This window comes from Canis aureus, chromosome 30 (assembly GCF_053574225.1).
Source record: "Canis aureus isolate CA01 chromosome 30, VMU_Caureus_v.1.0, whole genome shotgun sequence".
NCBI classification, from domain to species: domain Eukaryota; kingdom Metazoa; phylum Chordata; class Mammalia; order Carnivora; family Canidae; genus Canis; species Canis aureus.
Genome location: NC_135640.1, coordinates 41,134,995 through 41,158,793, shown reverse-complemented (window position 1 = coordinate 41,158,793; position 23,799 = coordinate 41,134,995). Strand labels below are relative to the sequence as shown.

Genomic DNA, 23,799 nt, shown 5'->3' with positions numbered 1-23,799 from the left:
GAAGAGAGATTTGGGATCAGGCCTGGGGCACAGGGCGCGTCCCGCTGCCGCGTCTGGGTGTGCGCTTGCCGTCCCGGGGGACGGAGGGCGGTGCCGCTGGCAGTCTGCATCTGACCCCCAGCTCCACCCCGAGCACGGGGCCACCACTGCACCCCCGAGGGGCCCGAATATGTTTGGGGGGCTTCAGTATACGAGAGTCCGTTTGACACAGATGAGTTTCATAAAACTTAAATTGTAAAGTTTAAAAGTGTCCTGTTGAGGACACACAGCCAAATACAGAAAGAAGTCACCGTTAGCACGTGGAGGTTAAAAGGGTGATGGGAGAGGGACGCCTGGGTGGCTCAGCGGTTTAGAGCCTGCTTTCGGCCCAGGTTGTGATCCTGGGGTCCCGGGATCGAGTCCCACGTCAGGCTACCTGCGTGGAGCCTGCTTCTCCCTCTGCCTGTGTCTCTGCCTCTCTCTGTGTCTCTCATGAATGAATACATAACATCTTTAAAAAAAAAAGGGGGGGTGATGGGAGAGACCCAATCCCGCCCGCCCCTCCAGCCTGGAGTCAGGTGGACCACACGGAGGTGGAAGGCGGTGTGGGCTCCTGCCCTGTGCCCGGGACCCGCGACTCGCCTGTGAACCAGGGCTCTCTGCCCCCGGGGCCCGGGCACCTTCTGCTCAAGCCACCACCTGCAGACGCCTCGTCTCCTTCTGCTCTGGCCCCTCCGTCCAGCCTTCCTGGCCACCTCAGCGCCAGGCGGCGGCCCCAGGAGACTAGCCTCCGAGCCTGCTGGGCTGTGGGCCCGAAGTGGGCCGACCCCCCAGCCGGAGCGTTCCCACCTGGGCTGAAGGTGCGTGCTTTCAGGACCAGCTGGAAGGTCGGCCCCGTGTGGCCTGGCCTCCCTCCAGCACACCACTGTCCCTGGGAGCCACTGGCATCCTGGGTCAATGTGTGGGCCACCGCTCAGGGTCTGGAGGTGACCCCACGAGAGTCCATCTGGGCACCCCAACGCGGGCCGTGGGCCCTGAAGGGGCCTGGGCTGTTTGCACCGGGTCTTCCAGGACGGGGGTGGGCGGCGTGACTTGGCACATCTGCTTTCAGCCCAGCATCTGGCACAGCCCCAGCTGGACCTCGGGGTGCCTCGGCTGCACTGTCCCTGTCCCTGGTCACCACCCTTCCTTATCAGTGCCCGGGAGGCCATCCAGGCCTCCTTTGTCTGCTCTGGGACTTGGCTCCAGAACACAGGTCAGCAGTGGGTCCGCCCGGCAGGCCTCTGGGGGAGGCTGTCCCGACACGGCCTGGGGTACAGCCTGGGCAGGGCCGTGCTGCGGGAGTTGTGCCGGGATCTCAGGCCCTGGCCACGCGGGGCACAGCATCCAGGTCTCCTGCTGGGGGCCTCGGCGGAGGCCCTAGAATCCATCTTGACCCAGAACCTTCACGTGTGCGGGCTTTCCCCTCTACCTCCTCCAGCCCGTGTCCACAGAGACGTGGGAGCCTCTGGCCGAGGCATGATCCTCTGGTCTGTGCTGCAGGCCACTGACCCTCGCCCTGTGTTGGGGGTGGACGGAACCCTGGGGACCCGGCGACTCTTTTTCCCACTTGCTTGGACAGTTGGAAGGAGGGGGTAACGGTGTGATGGTCACTCTGTGTGGCTCATCTTCCTGACCGCTCGAGTCCCGGCAGCCCAGGCCTCCTGCCCCCAAGGGCCTCTCCTTATGTGTCAGAGGGAACACGGACGCTCTGAGGGGGCACAGTCCACTTGTCCGTCCTCCTCGTCCTGCCGTGGGGGGGCAGCGGCGCGTCCCACACCCCGCTGGCTTTTCAGGAGCCAGACCCGTCCCTCCAACATGACCCCATCTCCCCGTGTCCTGACCCATGAAGGGAGGGCTCGGGAGGCCTGGCTCGCGGGGATGTTTTCTCCTGATGATCACTTAGGGAAAACGCCAGGTCCTTCCCTGCATAGCGTGTTAGCTATTGGGGACGGGATGGTCACAAGGTCAACCGGATCTCAGAGGGCTGTCCTTGTTAATCAGCTTCTAGGGAGGGAAGGTGACCAGCAGTTTTAAAGAGAGAGAGAAGGGGGACACCTGGGTGGCTCAGTGGTTGAGCATCTGCCTTTGGCTCAGGGCGTGATCCCGGGGTCCTGGGATCGAGTCTCGAATTGGGCACTGCCTGTGTCTCTGCCTCTCTCTCTGTGCCTCTCATAAATTAAAGAGAGAGAGAGAGAGAGAGAGAGAAATGCGAGAAAGCAGGCCTAACACCCAGACCAGGCTCAGCGTCACCCCTTTGGCCACAGACCCGGGAGGACGTTCCCTTGCATCTTCCTCTTTAAAGGGCAGGCCCGGTGCAGCCCCGGGTGGGGCGGGCTCTCCTCGCTGGTGGGGTTCTGTGTCCCCCCTGTTCCTAGAGGGGCGAGCCCGGGAGCGGCCCTGCGGCCCCCTGACGTGCCCGCCCCGGAGCTGGTGTTCAGAGTGTTTTCTGGGGCAGTGCCTCCCCGGGAGGGCCAGCTTTGTTCTCAGGAAACCAGAGCAAGATGGGCTGCCTCACCCACTCCCCACCTCCAGGTCAAGCGAGGAGTGAGAGGGGCCGCCTCCAACGGGGGGATGGGAGATGCGCCCGCTGGGGGCTCTCCAGGTAGGTGCTGTGACTGCACCCGCCTGAACCAGGCCTCGCTCCCAGGCCAGGCTGAGGGTTCGGGCCGATCCAGCGGCTTCCAGTCTGGGCTGGGCGTGGGGCTGGGGGTGGGGGCCCAAGCACTAGCCCCCAAACGACGAGGAACAAGCTACTTACAAGGGTCACGTGCTCCTCATTGCTGTAGTCAAAATTCTCCATCGTTTCTTTGAAAGAATCCATAATTTCTGCGTGTCTTGCCATGTCGGTGGCTAAGATCAATGTGATCATCCCCTGAAAGGTGAAAGCAAAGCGTTGACCCCGGGCACAGCCCCCGCATTACGCAGCGAGCGCCAGCTGTGTGCCCAGCGCCCCCACCGCGCACGGCGGACTCCGCTCGCTCCTGGCGCCAGCTCTGCGTGTGTCTGAGGATCCCTGGCCTCATCTTCAGGACCAAGGAGGAGGCTGGGAGCCTCCCAGGCCGCCGCTGGCGAGTGGAGGCTGGACTTTCAAGCCCACGCATGCGCTGGGAGCAAGCCTCGAATGCCGAGTCCAGGAGGAGGCCGCCCTGCCAGGCCCTGCCAGGCCCACTCGCGTGCTGACGACAGGCGCAGCACCGCGCTTCCTGGTGACGGCTGGCTTCGGCCACGGACAGATGCTTCCCCCGAATCCAGCAATCCAGGGATATGGCTGATCTTTCACGTCACGTTGTTGGAGGTCAATCACCGATTTTCCAGGAGACTGTCCCCACCCCCCCATTATCTCATCTGTACGTGACTCTGTGCGTATAATGCTTGGGAGCAACCAAAGTCAGGTTACACTCGACAGCACTGTCCTACTAACACGTTTGTAAATGAGAAGGCCGTGATTTAAAAAAAAATTCTTTTTTTTTTTTTTTTCAAGTAGACTCAGCATGGAGCCCAACCTGGGGCTTGGACTCAGGACCCCGAACTCACGACTCTGGGATCATGGCCTGAGCTGAGATCGAGAGTCGGACACTCAACTGATGGAGCCCCCCAGGCGCCCAGAGGATGCAGTGGTTTTTAAAATACACATTATTACCTCGTTCACCAAACATCGGGTCAGGAGAAGCAACATAATTCGAAACCGTGAGCATCCGTCCGTCCACCCCGAACGCATTTATGAGAACACAGCTCTGCTGCAGAGTGTGGTCCTTTCCAAGAAAACAGCACGACAGCCTCGGGTACAGGACTGAAGTCAGTCGATTCACAGCACGTCCCACGTCCCACGTGTTTCGGGGGAGGGGAGCGTCACTGGCATTTCGAATTATGCGGTTTCTCCGTAAAGGTTTAATTGTGTTATTGGTGAAGGATCCTCCCGTGTGAGGAGTGATCCTTGGTGACGAAATATCATTAAAAAGTGGGGCAGCAAGGACGCCTGGGGGCCCCCGTCGGTGAAGCGTCCGCCTTGGGCTCAGGCCACGGTCTCGGGGTCCTGGGATCGAGTCCCGCGTCAGGCTCCGTGCTTGGTGCAGAGTCTGCTTCTCCCTCTCCCTCTGCTCCTCCCCCTGCTCATGGTTCCTCTCTATCGCTAAAATAAATAAATAAAATCTTAAAAAAAAATTGGGACAACTGGTTTTATGCTCAGAAAGTCTCATTTTAGCCTCAGCAAGTGTTCGAGGCAGGACAAGCCTCGTGTGTCTCCGTGGCAGGCGGGGACGGGTCACGCACCAAGGGGACCCTGCTGCTCTGCTCCTCTAGGTGGACCCCCCCCCCCAGGAACCTCTCCCAGGGCGGCCGCCGGGGGCTCTTCGTGACTCGCGCCCTGTCCCACCTCCTCCTGACAGCACGGGGCGCCCCGGCCAGGCGGCTCCGCAGCGTGGAAGAGCGGCGGGAAAGCCCACAGACGGGAGGACGTGGTTGTGCCAGGATTCATGACTCGGTGGCGACCGACCTTCAGCCTGCCCTGGGCTCTGAGCTTCCTGGAAGCACGGCAGGTGATGGGTGACACGGTTTATGAGGCTGTTGTCCTCTGATAAAGTGAAGCTTATCAGACCTCCAGGACGGAGGCCCCGGAATCCCGCGTGCTTACCAGGTGCGCCCGAGGCAGGCAGCGAGGACACGGGGTTGTCCGTGGCGCGGCGGAGTGTGGCTCCCCTGCACGCACGCACACGGGTCCCCAGGCTGCCGGACAAGTGCCACACGCGGGGTGACGGGGAAGCCCAGAAAGCCACCCTCTCACGGTCAGGACGCCTCTAGGGGCCTGGAGGGAAGGTGTGGGCAGGGCCGCGCTCCCTCCCAAGGCTCCGGGGACGCGTCCTTCCCGGCTGCTCGGGCTCCCGGCCACCCCAGGCGTTCCTGGACTCCTGTCCCCGTCGCTCCCGCCTCTGCCTCCCCTTTACACGGCTTTCTCCTCCGTGTATCTGTCTCCCCTTCTGTGTCTTCTAAGGACACTTGTCGTTGGGTTTAGGGCCCACCTGGACAATCCAAGCTGATCTCACCCAGAGACCCCAAGTACCGGCGGGTGAAGTCACACCCACAGCTTCTGGGGTCAGGAGAAAGGAAACACACAATTTCTTTGGCAGAGGGGGCTACCATTCAACCCAGCGACTCCTCCGAGAGGTCACCCTGGTCTCTCCCCTCCCCTGAAAACCCCGGAGGGTGGCACCCAGAGCTCAGCCGTCCTGCCTGGAAGCGGCCCTGCTGCCGGTGAGTTGGCGGTGTGTGTCTCAGGACATGAGGGCTCTGTCCCCACCTCCCCAGCGGCCCTTACGTGAGGTGGGCGGTGGGGCCGGGGAACAGCCGGGGTCTGCTAGGGTGGATGCGGCAGGTGCATCTGCCCGGGGCCTGCATACGCTCACCGCGCGCCTCTGGTGAACGACCCACCCCCAGAACACGCGCTGGAGGAGGGACGGGTCTCAAGGGATCCGGTGAGATGCTGGACGAGAAGTGGAGACCCGTGGGGTCCCCTGGACCTGTGCCGAGGGCACGCCTCCCCTTGGGGCGCCACTGGCCTTGGTGACGGAGGGGTGACCGGGGGCCTCAGTCCCTGGAGAGCAGGGCTCTACCCCGCGGCGTGCTCATCGCCCCCCTCTGCGCCGTCAGAGGGCCCTTGCCCCTGCACACCTGTCTGATCTGCTTGAACCCGTCCGGCTGCACGTTGGCGAAGATGTTGCACTCGGGCTGGGCGAGAATCTGGAAGGCCACGGCACAGTGGTGGTTCTCCAGGGGCGAGATGTCGTTGTACCGGACGGCCAGCTCTGTGCGCGCGTTGATCTGGTACCTGGCATCGACGGAGAGAGCACACGGAGCCTCGGGTGCCTGCCGGGGAGGCCAGCCTGACCCCCCTGCAGTCTCCTGACTCTCTGCTGCCCCTTTAACTAGATGCCCTCGAGGTTCTTTAATCCCACCGGCTAGACACCACCAGTACACCTCAGCTTCTCCCGGGCACGGCGCCCCGAAGGTGACCAGGCCTCCCGTTGTGTCCCCTTGCAAACATCAGCATGTGCACAAGGCAGGCACGTGGGAGGAGCACCAGGTGTGTTTCCCGTGAGAGCTGTGGCTGCCACCCCTCGGCGTGAAACGGGGGGGAGAGAGGCCCGTGGCACCCGCCTCCTCAGAGGAGCGTGGGCAGCCACACCTTGGGATCCACTCCCGTCCGGATGGAGGCCCGCCACCAAACACGACGGTGAGCTCTCGGCCACGTCGGATGTTGCCGCACAAAGACATCTGCTAGAACAGGCGCATCACTGGGGACGCAAACCAGGGCTGCACGGCCTGGACCTGGTTATGCGGGGTGGATCTGGGCCTTGCCCCCGCAGATGCGGGAGATTGTTGCTGTTCCGGGGAAGCCTGGCCTGTCCCCCCGCGGGCTGTGCACCCCTCCCTCCCTGCCCGTCTGCGCTCCTTCTCTCCCTTGGTCCCGGCCCCCTGCCTTGCTCCTGTCGGGCCCAGGCTGGGAGTGGGATCCAGAGGACGGGGCATCTTGTGCGGCATCGCTCCTGCTTCAGGCTGAGGGGAGGTTCTGGCCACCACCGGGCTCTGCTCTGTCTGTGCAGATCGCAGATGCGGGTCTGGAGCCAGGACCCCAAAGGTAACCCAGAAGGCTCTGCCCCGGGAGGCCCAAGGCCCAGAGTGGGAGCTGTGTCCCACGGGGGCGAGCTGGGGGCTGGTGAGGCCCTGGCTGACAGCCCCAACTCAGAACTGGTCTCCGTGTTAGGCTGAAGGTCACCTCTGGTAACCAGCGAGCCCTTGGAAGGGGAAGCGAGGGGCGCCCGGGGGGCTCAGCGGTGGAGCACCTGCCCCTGGCCCAGGGCGTGACCCCGGGGTCCTGGGATCGAGTCCCGCATCGGGCTCCCCGCGTGGAGCCTGCTTCTCCCTCTGCCTGTGTCTCTGCCTCTCTCTGTGTGTCTTTCATGAATAAATAAAATCTTAAAAAAAAAAAAAAAAAAGGAAGGGGAAATGAGAGAGACAAATCATGAACGTACGTGTTGTTGTAGCCTGGATGGTCCAGGTCATGGCAGATGGCCGCTGTCATTAGAATCAGGATGTCCATTTGGGAAAATTTCTCCTGGATGAGACAGAGGGTGGGAGGGGGTGAGGAGGGGGTGAGGAGGGGTCGGAGCGCGGCGGGAGAGAAGTGATGCCGGCAGGAGGAAGCCTCCCAGCAGCAGGCCTGGGGAGGGTACGGGGGGTGGGGGGGACCTGCCCACTCTCTGGGGCAGCGTCAGCAGGGTGGGTGCCCCCCGCAGGGCGGGGTGGGCTGTCTTCCCAGGAGGGTGGGGGAGCCTGTACTGGGGGCTGCGTCTCTGGGTGAGGCACTGCCCGCCGCCCCCCCCCCCCCCCCCGGCGGAGCCCCCCAGAGACCCACCTGGAGCCTGCAGAGCCAGATCATGCTGTACATCATCTGGGTCACGCAGAAGCAGTGCCGGAAGTTGTGAAAAGGGTTGTTTCTGTAGTTGTCGTGGACGCAGAGCTGCGAGGGGCAGAGGGTCCCAGCTGCCACGTCCGCCGCCCGCCCTCCCCGCCAGGCCGCCCGGGCCCTCCTCCCTCCCCACCGTGCCAGCCGGGCCGCCAGCGCTGCGGGTGCTGTGCATGACCCTCCGCTGAGCCAGAGGCCAACTGCGGGCCTGTGCTTGCTGGAGGGGCGGGCCAGGTGGCCCAGGCGGCCCGAGGACGTCCCACTGGCCACCCTGCGCCCCGAGGGCAGGTGGGGGACAGGCCTCCACCTGGGCTCATGGACTGAGGTGGGCGGGGGGCCGTCGGAGAGGCTCCCGGTCATCACCACACCTTTCCATACTTTAATATTTAACATGTAGACTTTTACTCCTTGGTTCTGAGCATTATTTTACTTAAAATAATTTGTCGCTAAACACACCCTCACACGCACATACCCCTACACGTGTCCCCTCCCCCCCACGCTCACACCCACACAAACTCACGCACACGCCTGCACACGTGCACACAAATCCACACACACCCATAAGCGTGCACACACCCGCACACACACTCCCAGACTGCAACCCTGGCCCCGACCCGGTTCTTCCTATTTTCTCGCACAGGCGCTTCGGGGCACCGAGTGTTTCCGTGGGAGACGGACAGAAGCAGGCCTCATGTCCTCCCAGAACGCTCGAGGGAACGTCACCCCTGGCTGCAGGAAGGCCCGGGCCACCAGGAAGGGCCCGGCTGGTCCGTTCCCCAGGAACGCTGCAGAGGGACGTGAGGGGCCTGCACTTACCAGCCATCTCCTGAGCGTGATGGGGTTGATGGAGAAATCTCTGACCAGGCCCAGGTCGTGGTACATGTGCTCCAAGCAGCTCAGCATCTGCGGGCAGAGGAGCAGAGGGTGGTCGGTGGCAGGGGCATCCGGGAGATGCCTGCAGAGCCAGCCGGCAGCTTCACCAGGCCGCTCCCTGGCGGGTGAGCCTAGCCCCGCCCCGGGGGCCTTGGGACCCCTAGAAGGGATGGGGTGCTTGAAAGAGCAGTTGAGGTCAGAAGTCAAGAGAGTTCCATGGAGAAGGGACAGCGATTGGTGAGAGGCAGCGCCTGCAAAGACCACGTCAGCCTCGGCGAACACGGACACACGAGAAGCCAGGCTGAGGTGCTGGGACACGGCGCCACGGGACGCGCCCGAGAGCAGGTGCTGTCGCCGACACAGGTGAGCGCCCTGTGCTCGCTGAGACCCGATGGCCCGTGTCCCCAGCACGCGTCGTCGTTCACCCCGTGGGGCCCGCTGGGACCAGACACCCACTGTAATGCGTTCATCGTTCATCGTTCATCGTGGGGTCTGGAAGGTAGGCCGCGTGCCGGGTGAGCTTCCCGTCACCGAGCTGTCTTCTACGGAAATATTGCTCTGGTTAAAATAGATTTTGTTTTCAGTCCCAAAGAGGATTGATTGTCACTGGCGCGGTCTATTTACAGCTCGGAGCCGCGGAGCTGAGTGAGCCAGGGAAGAGAGTGAGGGATCGTTCAACGCTGAGAGTCTGACAACGCGGGCTCTGCGGACTGGATAACGGGCGGGCGCCAGGCTCTGGAGGTCAGGGAGTGGTCGGAGTCCCGGGCGCTGGCGTGGGGCTGGGGTGCGGGTGCCCCGAGGCCTGAAGCCCCTTGCCCCTTGCCCCCCCACCCGCGCGCACAGCTCCGGGGATCCCAGTGAGCCGGGAGGCTGCTGGTGAAATCGGGAGTCCTAGTTGGGGGTGATGGGCAGGCGAGACGATCTGGTGCCGCTAACGGCAGGTGCGCGGCGGGAGGGCGGTGTCTGTGCCTCTGTTCCCGCGCTGGCAGCCCCGGACGCTGGGGGGTGCGGCTGGGCGGCTGCGTGGGGCGCTGTGGGTGCTCACGGGACAGCAGGGGCCCCATGGCTCGCAGCCTTGCGCTCAGGGGGGCTGTGCTGGCCCTGCTGCTGCCACACGTCGGCCGGAGGGGACAAGGGCTGGGAAGGCGTTTCCTTGTCCACGCTGTGACCTGGAGGACGCTGGTCGGGCTGGGGGGTGCCGGGCGCAGTGAGAGCCCCCCTTTGCAGGACGAGACGAGAACCCCCTGCCGGGGCCTGACATTCCAGGCGGCCAGACGCAGTTTTGCGGGGCCTTCACGGCCCACAGTCAAGATCCATGGCGTCTCCAGATTTGCCAGAGGTGAGGGCTCCCGTCTTTGGGCATCTCTGGTTTCTGGCCGCCTGCAGGTGGGATGTTTCTGGAAACCCCGGAACCGCCGAGCAGAATGCGCTGCCCTGAGATGTGCTGGGAGCCCACCCAGAGGCCGAGCCCACCGCCGGGAGCTGCTGGCTCTTTTGCCCCGGCCCTGACGCAACGGGCAGCCGGCCCTCCCCTCGGGGCTGCGGGACCCCCCCGACCTGTCCCCGGCGCCCTCCCGGGCCACCAGGAGCCCAGGCCCGGCGGGATCGCTAGCAGCGGGTGTCCATCTCCACGAAGGTGCTTTGCCGTCGGGGCTCCGGCTTTGCTCCTATTCCCGCCGCGCTGAAGCCAGAACGATTTCCAGGAGGGCGGCTCTCCGAGAGGCGTCCGTCCACCTTCCAGAAGCAGGAGCCTGCGTGCTGAGCCGGGCCGCTGCGTCCACTCGCCGGTGGACGGGCCTTGCCCAGCCTGGGCCCCCCGTTCACACCTGGTCCTAATAGTTGTCTTCAAGGACCTAACCGGTGTTTCTCCTGGCCACGTGGCCTCCCACCCCCCGGGTCACGGCCGCTGCGCACTGGCCTCCTGCCCGGCCGAACCCACGCTCCCGTCCTGCACGCTCCTGGGGCGCTGGAGGATTTGGGGCACACGTGTCGTCTGGCCTGGCGTTTGCTATGGGACCGCCCCTGGGATGGTCACACAGAGCACACAGGGGGGCGGAGGTGGGGCTGGGGCTTCTCCTGTGCCAGAGCAGAAGCAGGAGAGTCGGGGACTTCAGAGACCCCAGGCCCCGGCGTGCCAGCCAGTGGCTGCAACCTGCGGGGAGCTTCCTGGAGGCCAGGTGCCCTTGCTGCACGTCTGTGCTACTGGAAAGCTGGAGAAGTCGTGATTTGGTGGGTCTCAGGGCCGTGATGAGGGACTTTTGCTTTCTTGGGGTTCAGGAAGGGAGAGGTACAACTTGTATTACTAGATTATACTGAACGAACCCAAAAATGTCCATTTTAGTGTTTTCTCAGCCAAAGGGGAAACTGGAAGGACGGTCTTGTGGTGGGGGTCCTGCGCCCCCAGTCCCCTGGCTGCGGACAGCACCCCCCGGGCTCTCTCCTTTCGCCGGCCCCAGAGGGTGTGCGGAGGGGTGTGGGGGGCCGGCCTCCCTGCCCTTGACCGCCCGTGCCTCCACCCCGACTCCCCCTTCCCGGGCCCTGTCTCCGGGCCAGAGCGGAGGCAAGGCCCCGGCAGGTCCCCGTGTCGCTGGCTCCGGGTCTCCTCACTCACCTCGTTGGGCTCCCAGAGCCAGACGTCAAAGGTGGGCTTCCGGAGGGCGTCTATGGTCTCTGGAGAGAGCAGGTACTGAAAGCACAGAGGCCGGTCAGGGGCGCCGGGGCAAGGCTGCCACACGTCCTCGGGCCCCCGTGTCAAGGACACCCGCGTTCACACTCCAGGGCCGCCACGCCACGGGTTCTGCGCCGGGCTGACCTCGGGCGCTGACAGCCCGCAGTGGCCGGTGGGGTCCCGGGGCTCGTGGAGCCTGACTCGCTCCCGCCCACAGCGCTGTGCTCCGCGGGGCTCCACCGGCCTGCGAGCCACCTCCCGCCCCGACGGGGGGGAGCACTAGTGTCAGCGAAGTCAAGGGAAGAGAAGTAACCTGGCCTGAAGGCCCACACCGGCCCAGAGCTCTCGGCGCTTCTGTCTTGGGCCCAGGCTAACGCGGTGCAGCTTGCTGGGGTGTGGACGGGGGGACGGTCAAAGTGGGTGTGTAGATGGGGGGACGGTCAAAATGGGGGTGTGGATGGGGGGATGGTCAAAGCGGGTGTGTGGATGGGGGGACGGTCAAAGTCGGGGTGTGGATGGGGGGATGGTCAAAGCGGGTGTGTGGATGGGGGGACGGTCAAAGTGGGGGTGTGGATGGGGGGACGGTTTAAGTGGGGGTGTGGATGGGGGGACGGTCAAAGTGGGGGTGTGGATGGGGGGACAGTCAAAGTGGGGGTGTGGATGGGGGGACGGTCAAAATGGGGGTGTGGATGGGGGGACGGTCAAAGTGGGGGTGTGGATGAGGGGACGGTCAAAGTGGGGGTGTGGATGGGGGGATGGTCAAAGTGGGGGTGTGGATGGGGGGACGGTCAAAATGGGGGTGTGGATGGGGGGACGGTCAAAGTGGGGGTGTGGATGGGGGGACGGTCAAAGTGGGAGTGTGGATGGGGGGACGGTCAAAGTGGGGGTGTGGATGGGGGGATGGTCAAAGTGGGGGTGTGGATGGGGGGACGGTCAAAATGGGGGTGTGGATGGGGGGACGGTCAAAGTGGGGGTGTGGATGGGGGGACGGTCAAAGTGGGAGTGTGGATGGGGGGACGGTCAAAGTGGGGGTGTGGATGGGGGGATGGTCAAAGTTGGGGTGTGGATGGGGGGACGGTCAAAGTGGGGGTGTGGATGGGGGGACGGTCAAAGTGGGGGTGTGGATGGGGGTATGTGTGGATGGGGGGATGGTCAAAGTGTCATAGGACATGGGCTGTGGTCCCACATGTAAGACCCTCACAGTGCTCCGGGATGAGAGGTCATCTTCCCTGGGGTCTTTTGGTTTGTTTGGTTTTACATTTACTTATTATTATCATTATTATTTTAGAGCGAGCGAGAGAGCAGGAGGAGGAGCGGAGGGAGAGAGTCTCAAGCAGATTCCGAGCTGAGCGCAGAGCCCCACGCGGGGCTCAATCCCTGAGATCGAGACCTGAGCTGAGATCGAGAGTCGGACGCTCACCCAGGCGCCCCTGTTTGGTTTCCTATAAGCAACTGCAGTGGACGATGGACACCTTTCATTCTGGACGTCGGCTGGGCTGGGGGCGCACAGCCCTGCTCTCTCCGCACCGCCCTCCCCGCCGCCCCGCTGGCCAGAACTCGCTCTTACCTTGGGATACGTGGGGACATCACGCCGAGGCGTCAACCTCCTGTTGTTATCCACTAAACTGTACTTGCAGGGACAGCTGGTCCTGAAGGGGAACAGTTGGGATTAGTTCTGGTTCGGCCGCGTCGGACGTGGTGCCCGCGGGGGCCCCTCCTCCGAGCAGCACCCCAGACGCCCAAACCAAACCCCCGCCCCACGGGCCACCTCTCTTATTTGTTACGGGAGAATAAGTCGTCAAGCCGGTGACCTCTCATTGCTCACCCCCCAGGGACCCTGCCTGCGCCTGTGACGGTGACGGTGGGGCTCTCATTCCTAAAAACCTTTCCAGGATGCAAGTAAAACACTGCTAAAAAAAAAATTCAAACAAGAAGGAAGTGGGCAAAGTTAAAAAAGAAGAAAGCAAGCCCCCACGTTACCTACTTCTTTCAATCTCACACCCTGGAAATACCTTCTGTTAAGTGTGGGGTATCCTTCCAGAACGTTCCTAGGCGCGGACACCCAGGGACAGTGCCTTGTGCTTTTTTTTTTGGACAAAAATGGAATTGTACCAAACTTACTCTTTTGCTACCCTCCCCCCCCAACCTAGCATACGGCGAACGCTCCTGCCTGCAGCTTCGGTACAAGGCACGTCCCTCGGCGGTGCTCCCGGGGTGGCTGATCCAGGCTCCCACCGCGGACTCCTAGGACCTTTCCAGTTTCCCCCGGTACCTACCTTTGAGGGATGAACGTTGCTACCTGACTCCTGACTCTGTTTTCCTTCCCTTGTTAGTCTCGAGGAATTGCCCCATAAGGACAGAACCAACGGCGCCAGGGGTGCTTTGGAGGGAACGCACCTTCCAGCATCCGGGGGTGGGGGGCTGCTGACCTGGCGGCATGCGGGGGGCTGATGCGCATGGGACCCTACCTCCCCGGAAGTGGACGAGCTCCCTATCCTCACACGTTACCAACTTTGCGGGTCAAGTCCCACCTCTCGGGAGCCAAGGAGAAATCCATATCCTCTAAGCCTGTGGCGTCTACGCCGGGGAATTTATTTCAAGAAAAGAATCAGATGCGAGCAAATCGGTCCATTTGCTGCAACGTCATCTGCTGTTATCAGAACACGTCGAACCGAAGCCGCCTAAATGTTGCAGGACGGGACATCCTCTAAACCATTGTGGTATCAAGGGGACGGCCGATCGTTGTAAGATGATGATGGGTGTCACGCAGAGTAAGGAGTTTCAGGGGAAAGATGCGCTGCACGCTGCATGGACCAAGAAAAATCTACCAAGGTTCGAGGAGAAAGGAAGGCATCGGGTGGGTTGAGGTGAGCGTGGACCGTGGCCTCCCGGGAAAGCACAGCAGCTGGATGTTGGTCCAGATCTTGATTCGTTTGTTGCTCACAGTGTTGCAAGCGAAGAAAGGTCGCAGCACAGTGCTTCTTTCCAAAAGGAGGGCTCCACGCCCAGCAGCACACCGGACACCTTGGTGTCCAGATCTCAGGTGGGGGGCGCCCCGGCGTCCGGCCCGTCTGGAGGTTTTCCCCGGGCAGGCGCCAGGCCGCTGGCAAACTCGGAGTAATACCAAGTCTGTTTCCTTCCTGAGAAAAGGAGCCTCCCGCTTAGCCTTCGGGGTCCCGCTCTCCCTCCCCTCAACGCGGTGCCGCATCGGGCTCCGTGGGCGGGGGTGGGGGGATTTTTAATGCGGGTCCAGCAAAATGGCGACCAACGTGCCGTGGACGGGGACCAGCCGGGTGACCCCCACTGCCGCCCTGTAAAGGAGGAGTCGTGCCCCGCACGTTCGTGAGCAGTGTCGCGCGCTTGAGAGAGGAGACCCCTCGGTCGCCCTCGCCCCCTCCCTGCGCTCAGCCCCTCCCCTGCAGACACGCACACCCGCCGCGCTGCGTGCAGAGCTGCGTGCAGAGCCGTGCGCATTGCCCGGGGACGCGGGCACAAAGCTAGACGGTTCGCCTGCTGGAATCGCAGGGTCCGGGGCGTCCGCCAGGTGCCCTGTGACCCTCGTCAGCACCCCCACCCCCCTACCTGGGCCGGGCGGCCCTGACAGCTCCCTCCGTGCCCCGTTGCCACGGGAACGGCATCTTCCAGCGACAGAGCAGCTGGCACGGCGCCTTTTCTTTTCATTCTATTTGGGGCTTATGTTTGCTTTCATTTCCTGGGCTCCCAGCCCCCCCCTTCCCTGTGGCTCATCCGGTGGACAAGGCCATTTGGGATGAACGTGGAGACCACAGACCCCGAGCCCTCCCCGCCGGGGACGGTGGCCAGCTCCCGGTGCGCCCAGCGAGGTCCGGCCCTGGGGGGAGCAGGAGGGCGGCGGAGAACCCCTGGGCGTGTGTCTCAGAGGAGCACAGCCTGTTTGGGGGGCGCTGGGAGGCTGCCTGCGACCCCCCCTCGGCTGCTGCTCCCACTGCCAGGAGGCCCAGTGGGGTGGTCTCGCGTGGGGGCCCACGTGGAGCAGGACTTCAGGCTCGTCGGCCTTCCGGGTGGGTACGGGGCTGCCACCCTGGTTCCATGCGTCCTCCCGGAGAGGCTCAGCACCACCCAGCGGCTCGATGGGGCTGCCAGGGGTGCCCGTGTGTCCCCGTGGGCCAGGGACGCCGAAAGGACTCTGGTGGACCCCTCCGGACAACACGTCTGTGTTGGGGCGCGCACGCGGCGTATCCTTGGCCATCGGAGTTCATTTCTGCGTAAAGCGAAGCGAAGGGCTGTTTGTGGGGGTCACGGAAGGGCCGCCGGGCTCCTGCACCAGGCTCCGGGGTGGCCGGCGTGGCTGTGGGTTAGACCCGAGCCCAGGCCGCCGGGTTTCTTTCTCCTAAATGTATCAGCAACGTTCGAAATTTTTACCCCACTCTGGTTTTGACTGAAGAGTCACATTTACCCGTCTCTCACCTACGTGGGATGCTGTGAAAACCGTCTGCTGAGAATATCGCCTCTGCAAGCAGTTAGGGCACCGGGAAGTCTTCGCTTTGGATCATGGCATTGTGAGCTCTAAAAATGTACTTTCTGGGCGGTGAGGAAGGGCCCCCAGTCCTCGGCGGAGCCCGGGCGCCTCGGCTCAGCCCACGCGGCCAGGTGGGCACCCGCGGGTCACGCGTCGCCGCTCGGCTCGCCGGGTGGGCCTCTCCCCGTGCGCTCTAAAATCGGGTGCGTCCACGTGGGCTGTTCGACTTACACTCCCCAAAGGTGAGAAGGGGAGTCCTAGCCCCTGGGACCTTTGGAAACAGGGTCATCACGGGCGTCGTTACTTCAGATGTGGCCATCCTGCGGGGGCGTGGGCCCGCATCCAAGAGGACTGGTGTCCTTTTACAGGCGGACGTTGGGCTCCTTCAACGGGGTGAGGCTTCACGGGGAGCAGGCCGCGTGAGGCCGGGGGCTGTAGTCGTGCCGGGGCCGGCCGGGAGCCCCAGGGCCTGCCGACAACCTCCAGAAGCTTCGGAGTGAGGCTGGGATGATAGACCCTCCCTGGAGCCGTCGGGGGGAGCGTGGCCTTGTGGACAGCGTGGCCTCTGACCTCTGGCCATCAGAACCGAGACGGAGCACGTTGGTGGTGGTTCAGGCGCCCGGAACGTGGTGCTGTTGGGGCGGCGGCAGGAAACCAGTACGACCTGGACCAAGCGAGTTCTCTCCGCCTGTGGCCCGAGAGGTGGCAGCAGGGACGGCACACGCCCCCTTCCACGGGGGAGCCGCAGGGAGCCTGGGACGCCGCCAGGTGGGGACCGGCCAGGGCAGGGCCTGCGACTCACCCCCGCCCCCCGCTGCTCTGGGCGGGCGGCAGGACTTGGCCATCTGAGGAGGGACCAAAGGCTGCTTTCTAGAAATGCCTCCTGCAGGTGCTCCGTGGGCTCTGTGGGCGCAGCACGTTTCTGATGGAGGTGATGCCCACAGAGGCGGGAGGGGACCTCGGGGGCACCATCCCGCTCCAGAGACACCCCCTCGGCCCGTTGTGCAGACGGGGGAACTGAGGCCTGTGCACGGAGCCTTTTGTCTCAAGCTGAAGACAAGCTCCAGTTGGAGCCCCTGCCCCGAAGCTGCCCGAGGAGGCCGGTCACGCTGGCGAGGCTGGAGGCCCATCCTCCGCCCAGCGGTCTGCCCATGCCAGGCCCTGGGGAGAGGGTGGCTCCCGGGCACAGGGCCACCAGGCCCTCAGAGCAGCGGCCACGGGCGGTCCCTGGCCATGGGCTCGGGCTAAGCGCCGGGCCTGGCTCACTGGCTCCTCGTACTCGGGCGTGGGGACTGGCCACAGGAGGGAGGCGCCCGGGGGTGCCTCCGTGACCACAGCCTGACCTCCTTGCCAGCCGCCTGCTCCAGCCAACCCCAGGGCTCTTCCCTGGTCCCGCGAGTGACTCTGCCTCCAGCCCCTAAAAAGCCTCTCACTCAGGGGATGTCCGGGGTGAACCACTCACTCCCAGTTTTCTGCGAGTTTCCACAGACCCCTTCACCCCGATGTCCTCAAGTCAAATGGGATGAGACATTCCCAGATCCTCGTCAGGTGCCAAGTGGGTGTGACATAAACGTGGTGCGGTCCCTGTAAGGCCCTACTAATCAGGCTGCCCTCTGAGCCCAGCAGGGGCAGCTCCACAGCTCCCCCCTCACCTCCTGCAGGTGCAGCCAGCCTCCCCCCCCACCCCCCCGAGCTGCTTGCCCTCAAAGCTTTAAGTCAGGGGATGATCTCACTGGCAGGTGAGCTTTCAGAGACCACCTGCTGGGCGTGCGCAGGGCTCTTCCTAGGTTGGTCCCCAGCAAACCCCGCTGAGACCCGGCTGGGCCTTCAGTGGTGCCTGGCGGTGCCCCGTCCTGGGAGGGAGGAGGCCACGTTGTCCCGTGGGTCCTCCTGGGTGGGTAGCGGTGGTTGGGGGTGGGGTGGGAATCCGGCCAGCAGCAGGTGTCAGCCCCTCCCCCTGCAAGCGCTCGATGCACGTGCTCCTCCCTCATCCTCTCCGCCGTCAACCCGAATGCGTGCCGTGACCACCGTTCCGGTGGAGGGGCCTGCTCGTAGAAGCACTTGCTTTTGGTGGGGAAGGGGACACATAACGAAGCCCCCAGTCTTTTTCCCTGATTTCGGCTCCCCTGGGGAGCACCCCTCGTTCTGCACAGTAAGTAATCTCGGCATCGAGATGGCCAGAGGCCTGTGGCATCTCTCCCGTGACCTGCTGCTCCGTGCTGTGGGGCCGTCCACGCAGGAGCTCGGCCTCCGGACACCACAAGCCAAAGCCCTTTCCCTCTTATGGGGCCCCTTCTTTACGCATCGATGCCAACTTCTCTCAAGCTGGATAAGTTGATCCTAACACTTCGATCTGCGGGAGGATTGTTCCCCCGTGACATGAAGCCATCCTCCTCGCCTCTACCTGCCGGACACTCCCTCTTATGCTAGGAAGGCCGTGTCGTTGACAAGCATATCCTAGCCCGGGGCCAGGCTGCCTCCGTGCCATGCTCCCCCCAGCCAGGGCTGGGTCCCAAAACAGAGCCCAGAGCCCCCTCCCGGGGCCCCGTGTCCGGGGGAGCTCTTCCCAGGCCCGGCCTTACCTGCTGCTTCTGGCTGCCAGCTCCTCTCGCATCTTCTTGATGTCACTCTTGCATTTCTCAATCTCCACCACTTTCAGGCCTTCCACTGGGACAAAGAGAAACAAGGGGGTTACCATGGAAACACACAGAAGCCCTCTCCAGGCTGGTCACCGGGGGCGGCCCTGCGAGAAAACCTGGCTCTGGCTCCAGCCACGGTGCCCGCTGCCGAGGGCTGCTCGCGGCTCAGGGACGAGGGCCCCGGCATGTCCTGGGCCCAGACGCAGCGCCGCACCCCTCCGTGCGGTTTCTGCAGGGCCGAGCCCCTGCTTCCCTCCCCACACTGCTGAGGCTTCCTGTACCCACTTCCCGCTCTCTCTCTCCAGGCCCCTAAGCACCGGCGGAGGACAGAGGACAAAGAAATCTCTTATCCCAGGAAGAAAAGGAGGAAATGTGGCCGCCGTGTGTTAAAACACGATGAGAAGCTCAGTGGGCAAAACCCCAGCCTTCCTGGCAACGACGAACTCACGTTAATATAAACCCTTCAAAATGTTAAGGTCCCGCTGGAGCACCTAACCAGGGGAAGCTGTGGACTTCGGGGAAATGCAAACTGGCCAGGTCAACGGGGAGCAGAGCCCGGGCTTGCTCACCTTCCTGCAGCCCCAGATGCTACTGTTGACCAAAAAACGCACCGGAGCTCATGCCTCCCAGCGAGTGTTCACCTTCAAGGCGTTCACTCTGGCAGGTGCACACGGAGCCTGAGAAATAGGGCCACGAAGCAAGTGGCTTTGGAAAAGCTTTTAGGTTAGAGTCGGTTTTTTGTTTTTTTGTTTTTTTGTTTTTTTTGTTGTTGTTGATGCTCCGGAACCACACCTCAATTTTTATGCAAAAAGATGCTACCCACGATGCTCCTCTCTTCCCCTTTCCCTCAAGTATGGCCTGAATACCTAAAAATACAACGTGAACGCTTGCTTTCTCAAGGAAAACCAGTCCCCTCCCACGGCAAGTGTCGGGAGAGAGGAACACCCGGCAGGTGCTTGCCTGAACCCTGAGCCCCCAGGGCAGTTCTGTAAGCGTCTCCAGGGCCAGGGCCCAGGCAGGGACAGGGCTCCGTGAAGAGACTGCTTCTTTCTGCCCAAAGTGATGGGAATCTGGAGGGTCTGATAGCTCTGATGTGGTCCTGGCAACTCGGTTCTGGACCCCCTGGGGGATGTTGTGTGGGGCCCCTCCACCAGGACACGGGACCGGAGCGTGGGGCCGTCGGTGCAAGGGGCTGGGACCAGCCAGGTGCAGCAGCGCAGGGAATCTGATGTCGGGGACGCCTGCTCCCTCACCAAGAGCCCACAGCCTCCTTTGGGGGCGACACGCTCTCTGCGCTTCCTTGCCTCGCAGACCCCATTAGGAGGCGGCTGGAAGGCACGGGTCCTCCTCCGAGAAGAGCGCAGCGGCTCGCACCCCGTCTGGTTTGCATCTGGACCTCCCGGGGCGCCGAGCCCGGGCCACACCGCAGGCGGCTGTCGGCCGCGGGGACGCTGTCCTCTGTCCTCAGCGCGGGGCAGGGGCCGCGTCCCTGGGAAGGAGCTCAGCTTTGTTGACACGCGAACGGCAGAAACGTCCGGAAAGCGGGCGGCTCTGGAGGAGTCCGGATACGTGGGATAGACTTTGATCCCCAAAGCCAAGAGACACGCAGCGTAGAGTCCAAACAGGGTGGCCGCGTCCTGGCGGCCAAAGTCCACGGTTGCCTTTACTGCGTTTTAAACATCGTTTCTCCCGAATACATCTGATCGTTGTAGACAATGGAGGAGACACAGAACGCCTCAAAGAAGAATGTTTTAACATTTATCTGTGGTCCCAGCGGCCCAGAGAACAACCCATTTATTCCGTATGTACCGGTGTGGATCTTTCCAGGTGTTTCTCTCCCGCCGCCCCGCCCTCCATGCACGCCAAACAGCCGTCTGTCCATCCGGGGTTTTAAAAGACAAAATGGGGATCCTGCTGCTTGCTGGGTTTCCTTAGTGGCTTTTTTACCGTTATCATGACATTAGGGACACGCCCCGGTTAGCAGCCGCCCCCTGGCTCACGGCTTGCGGTGGGGGCGTCATGTTCGATTATTCGATATTGGTTCACGTAGGTCAGATTTCCAGGCCGTCTACTGGGGTTGACGTTCAAAGTAAACCTTTTGGGCGACACAGTACAATATCGCTAGTTCGGATCCCAGGGATTCAGGGTCTATGACGACTACGCTTCTGAAGAGCCTGGTTGCCAAGGAAATTGATAGCGAGTAACGAGACGCAAAGTTGCGCATTAATCAGTGGAGAGAAAAAGCCGGTCACAGGATTAGAGGCGGGCCTGAGGCGGGGGAGCCGGGGACAGGAGCCAGAGCACCCCACACCCGTGGCCGCCGCTCCCGTCCTGTCCAGGCCGCCTCCGGAAGGTTCCACGGCTCTCCTTTGGCCTGCGCCAGCCCCGCTCTGCCCCCCGTCCCCCAGGAGGGAGAGGGTCCGGCCCAGAATCGGGGCCCACCCCGGGGAAGTCCTGCATAGACCCCGGCAACGGCCCCGAGTGAGGCTGAGTGTCAGGTCCCTACCGTCCACCCGCAAGCTTTAAACAGGTGGGCGCAGCGCGGAACCCCGAACTAGAGCGCTGGAGGGCTGCTGGAGACCACCCACGAGGAGCACCCCCCACGAGCCTGGGGGGTCCCCTCCAGGACTTCAGGAGTCGTGGGGGCGCAGGAGGGCTCTGCAAGTCACCCCGAAGGAGAACCTCTGGGGATGATTCTCGAGGAGGGGCGCTGGCTCTGGGGAAGGGGCCTCAGGGGGCAGAGGCCACAGCGCAGCCAGGGAGGCCGCTCTGCCCTCGTCCTGCCCACCGGCTCGCAGGGCTCTCCCGAGAGGCCGCCTCAGCCGCCAAGACCCCCCTTCAGCGGCGGAGCTAAGGAAGTCAGTTCAAGTCCCGCATGGCTAGCGCGCAACCTCAACACTTCCTCCAAGGGCTCCGGCAAAGCATGTGCATAAACCACACGTCCCGAGCGGCACAGAGGAAAGCTTGGGTTTTGGCCTCGAGTCTCCCGGATTGTTTGTGTGTCCTGGCATTGAACCCTGCCCCGCCGGCCAGCTGTCCCGGCCTTTCGGTTCTGGTCCAGGCCTGGGCGCGTCCCACAAACAAGGGAGGGAGTCCCTCCCCCCAACCTGGGGTTTCATCTCCAGCTGGGAGGCGGCTGAGGACCTGGGTGTCCCGTGCCCATGACATCATTTCTAACCTAAGCAGGACCTCAGACTCCCTTTAATGAAGGAAAACGGCTTACGTAAGAAGGAAGGAAAGCTTCTAAAGTGAATTAAGAGAAATTCAGATGCTTATATCTGATTCAGAGGAATTAGGCTTGAGAAGGTTAAAAAAACAAAACAAAACAAACAACCCAGGAGATTCCACTCAAAACAAGTCAAGCCAGCGTAATGTGGGGTACAGACGGCCAGGTTAGCCGCGCCTCCTGGAACTCAAGGACACGTACAACAGCTCACGTATACCAGCTAAAGCAAGGGTGCGCACGTATGTGCATGAGTCACTGTGCTTACACACACATGCCTGGGAGGTGTGCACGTATGTGTGTGCCTGCCTCTACATCTTCATGTGTGTGTTTACACATGTGCAAGCAGCTGCATGCCCATGTCTCTGCATGTTCACACACGCGCTTACGTGTGCGAGCATGCCAGTGTAATGTGTGTGCATGCATGTGAGTGTGCGTGTGAGAGTCCAGGCCTCTGGACTTCGCTTCCCCATCCGAGGTCCCTGCCGTGTCCTGGACACTCACACGTTTGGGGTTAAGGAACCGCTGTGTTGGGGCGGCTTTTTGGAGCTCGCGCCGCTGGGGCTCGGCTCAGGTGAGGCTGCCTGCCCCTCTGTGCTGGGGCGCAGGGGCCTTGGAGACTGGGGAGGGGTGGCCGGAAGCCTGGTGGATGGCCGAGAGCCTGTCGGAATCATGCGCAAGTCCTGGTGGGTGTGCTCCCGCGAGGACGGGGCAGCCAGGAGGTGGGGATGCCGGCTGTGGGACGCCCCACCGATCCCGTTCCTGCTGTGCCTGGGTGTCTGGTGCCAGAGGCCAGCACAGTTAGTAACAAGCTGATCCCAGCAGAGGCGGCCGAACCTGCGCCCCGGGGGAGGGGCCTAATGCACTCTCCAGGTGACCCGTGTGTGTTCGCGTGACCTGTGATGTGCACGTGGGCGTGCAGGGAGATGCTGTCCCTCCGAGGAGCGAGCGAGCTCGGGAGGATTCGGGGCGGGCCCTGGCAGGGGAGAAGGTCACAGGCGCCTGGCCCCGCAGTCCTCAGTGCACACACCGCCCGAAGGCAAAGTCAAAACCCTCCTGCGCTGAGCAGCGTCTCGGTGGCCGGATGCTGGGAACCTCGCCAGCTGAGGTCCACACAACATTCGGGAGAAGTTTCGAAAATTCATTAATGGCCTCTTGGACTCTCCTGTTTGCAAGTGGCCGCAGGAGCCGGGGCTGGCTTCTGGGGGAGAAGCGGGGTGGGGAGAGGCCGGCGCGCTGGACCGGCGGCCACCTGCCGCCTCCGGGTGCGTCTGGGCGCCTATGCGCTTCTGTAACGGAGATGGGGAATCAGCAGCAAATGCCCTTTGTGTCCTTTCGCCGAACCCCTTCCCACGGCGTCTGGACAATCCCTGACTTTCTGGGGCTCGGTGGGAAGCTGAGCTTGCTTCCACTGCAAACATGCTCTATGGTGAGTTGACTTGTGTCCCCCAAAAGGATATGCTCACATCCCGACCCCCAGAACCCGTGAGTGTGACCTTACTTAGAGCAAGGTTCCTGTGGATACAACAGATTATGGCTCTCCGGATGAGACGGTCCTTCCAGGAGACAGGCAGAGGGGTCTGGAGACATGGAGACGTGAGGAGGGGCCGTGTGAGGATGGGGTGGTCCGGGGCATGTGGCCACAAGCCAAGGATGCTGAGCCGCCGGCAGCTGGAAGACGCAGGAGCAGATGCTCCCTCAGAGCCTCCAGAAGGACCCGCCCCCCACCCCCCTGTCCCCCAACCTCCTGGTCTGGGACTTCTGGCCTCTAGTGCTGCGAGACAATCCTCTTCTGTTACTTTACACCCCTCCAGATTGTGGTACTCCGTCACGACGGCCACGGGCAACTACCGCCCTCCCCTGCAGCCAGGGTGTGGGCACATGGCCAAGCTCCATCCAGACTTTGGGTCTGTGGCCAGTTTAAGGGGAGCAGCCCGATGTCCACAGCATGAGGGCTGGGGGGCCCGAGCACAGAGCTCTGGGTACTGGGGAGACAGCAGGCACCTGGGGCTCAGGTACAGTATCTTCAAGGCATCGGCTTTCCATGGGATTTGGGACCTTGCCCCTGCTGCATAGCCAGTGAGCAAGCCCTGCTCCTGAGACCTCCCAGCCCCCTGGGGGCTCCCCAAAATCCCTTAGGAAGAAGCCCCTTGTCTGCTGAATGCAGCCACAGCCGCCACGTGTGGGCCTCTACCCTGCCCTCCCAGGCGCCCGGGGTCCTGCACAGCTGGAGCGGCGCCACCCAGACCTTGAGTGCTGGTCCCAGTCTTTACTTTTCCAATTTGCTGGATGAGCTTGAGCAGGTCACTTAATCTCTTTCTGGCTTCTTCATCATCACTGGGGAAAATAAATCGGTTTTGAAGACGGAATACCAAATGGGTTTTCTAAATGTCAGCCTACTGAGAAGTAGGACTATGT

At 62.8% G+C, this 23,799-nt stretch overlaps 1 protein-coding gene across 5 annotated transcripts in view; it reads right to left on the bottom strand.

The window, feature by feature from the left end:
* Positions 1 to 23,799, bottom strand: part of PDE9A (phosphodiesterase 9A) — an 87,249-nt gene that overhangs the window by 4,559 nt on the left and 58,891 nt on the right. For all 5 annotated transcript variants that reach the window (XM_077879318.1, XM_077879320.1, XM_077879321.1 and 2 more), the window contains 8 exons: positions 18,102 to 18,186; positions 12,589 to 12,670; positions 10,965 to 11,039; positions 8,297 to 8,383; positions 7,430 to 7,534; positions 7,047 to 7,129; positions 5,686 to 5,842; positions 2,780 to 2,893 (listed from right to left, as the gene is read on the bottom strand). In XM_077879318.1, the coding sequence (XP_077735444.1) occupies positions 2,780 to 2,893; positions 5,686 to 5,842; positions 7,047 to 7,129; positions 7,430 to 7,534; positions 8,297 to 8,383; positions 10,965 to 11,039; positions 12,589 to 12,670; positions 18,102 to 18,186 (788 nt within the window). The remainder of the gene's footprint in view (positions 1 to 2,779; positions 2,894 to 5,685; positions 5,843 to 7,046; positions 7,130 to 7,429; positions 7,535 to 8,296; positions 8,384 to 10,964; positions 11,040 to 12,588; positions 12,671 to 18,101; positions 18,187 to 23,799) is intronic.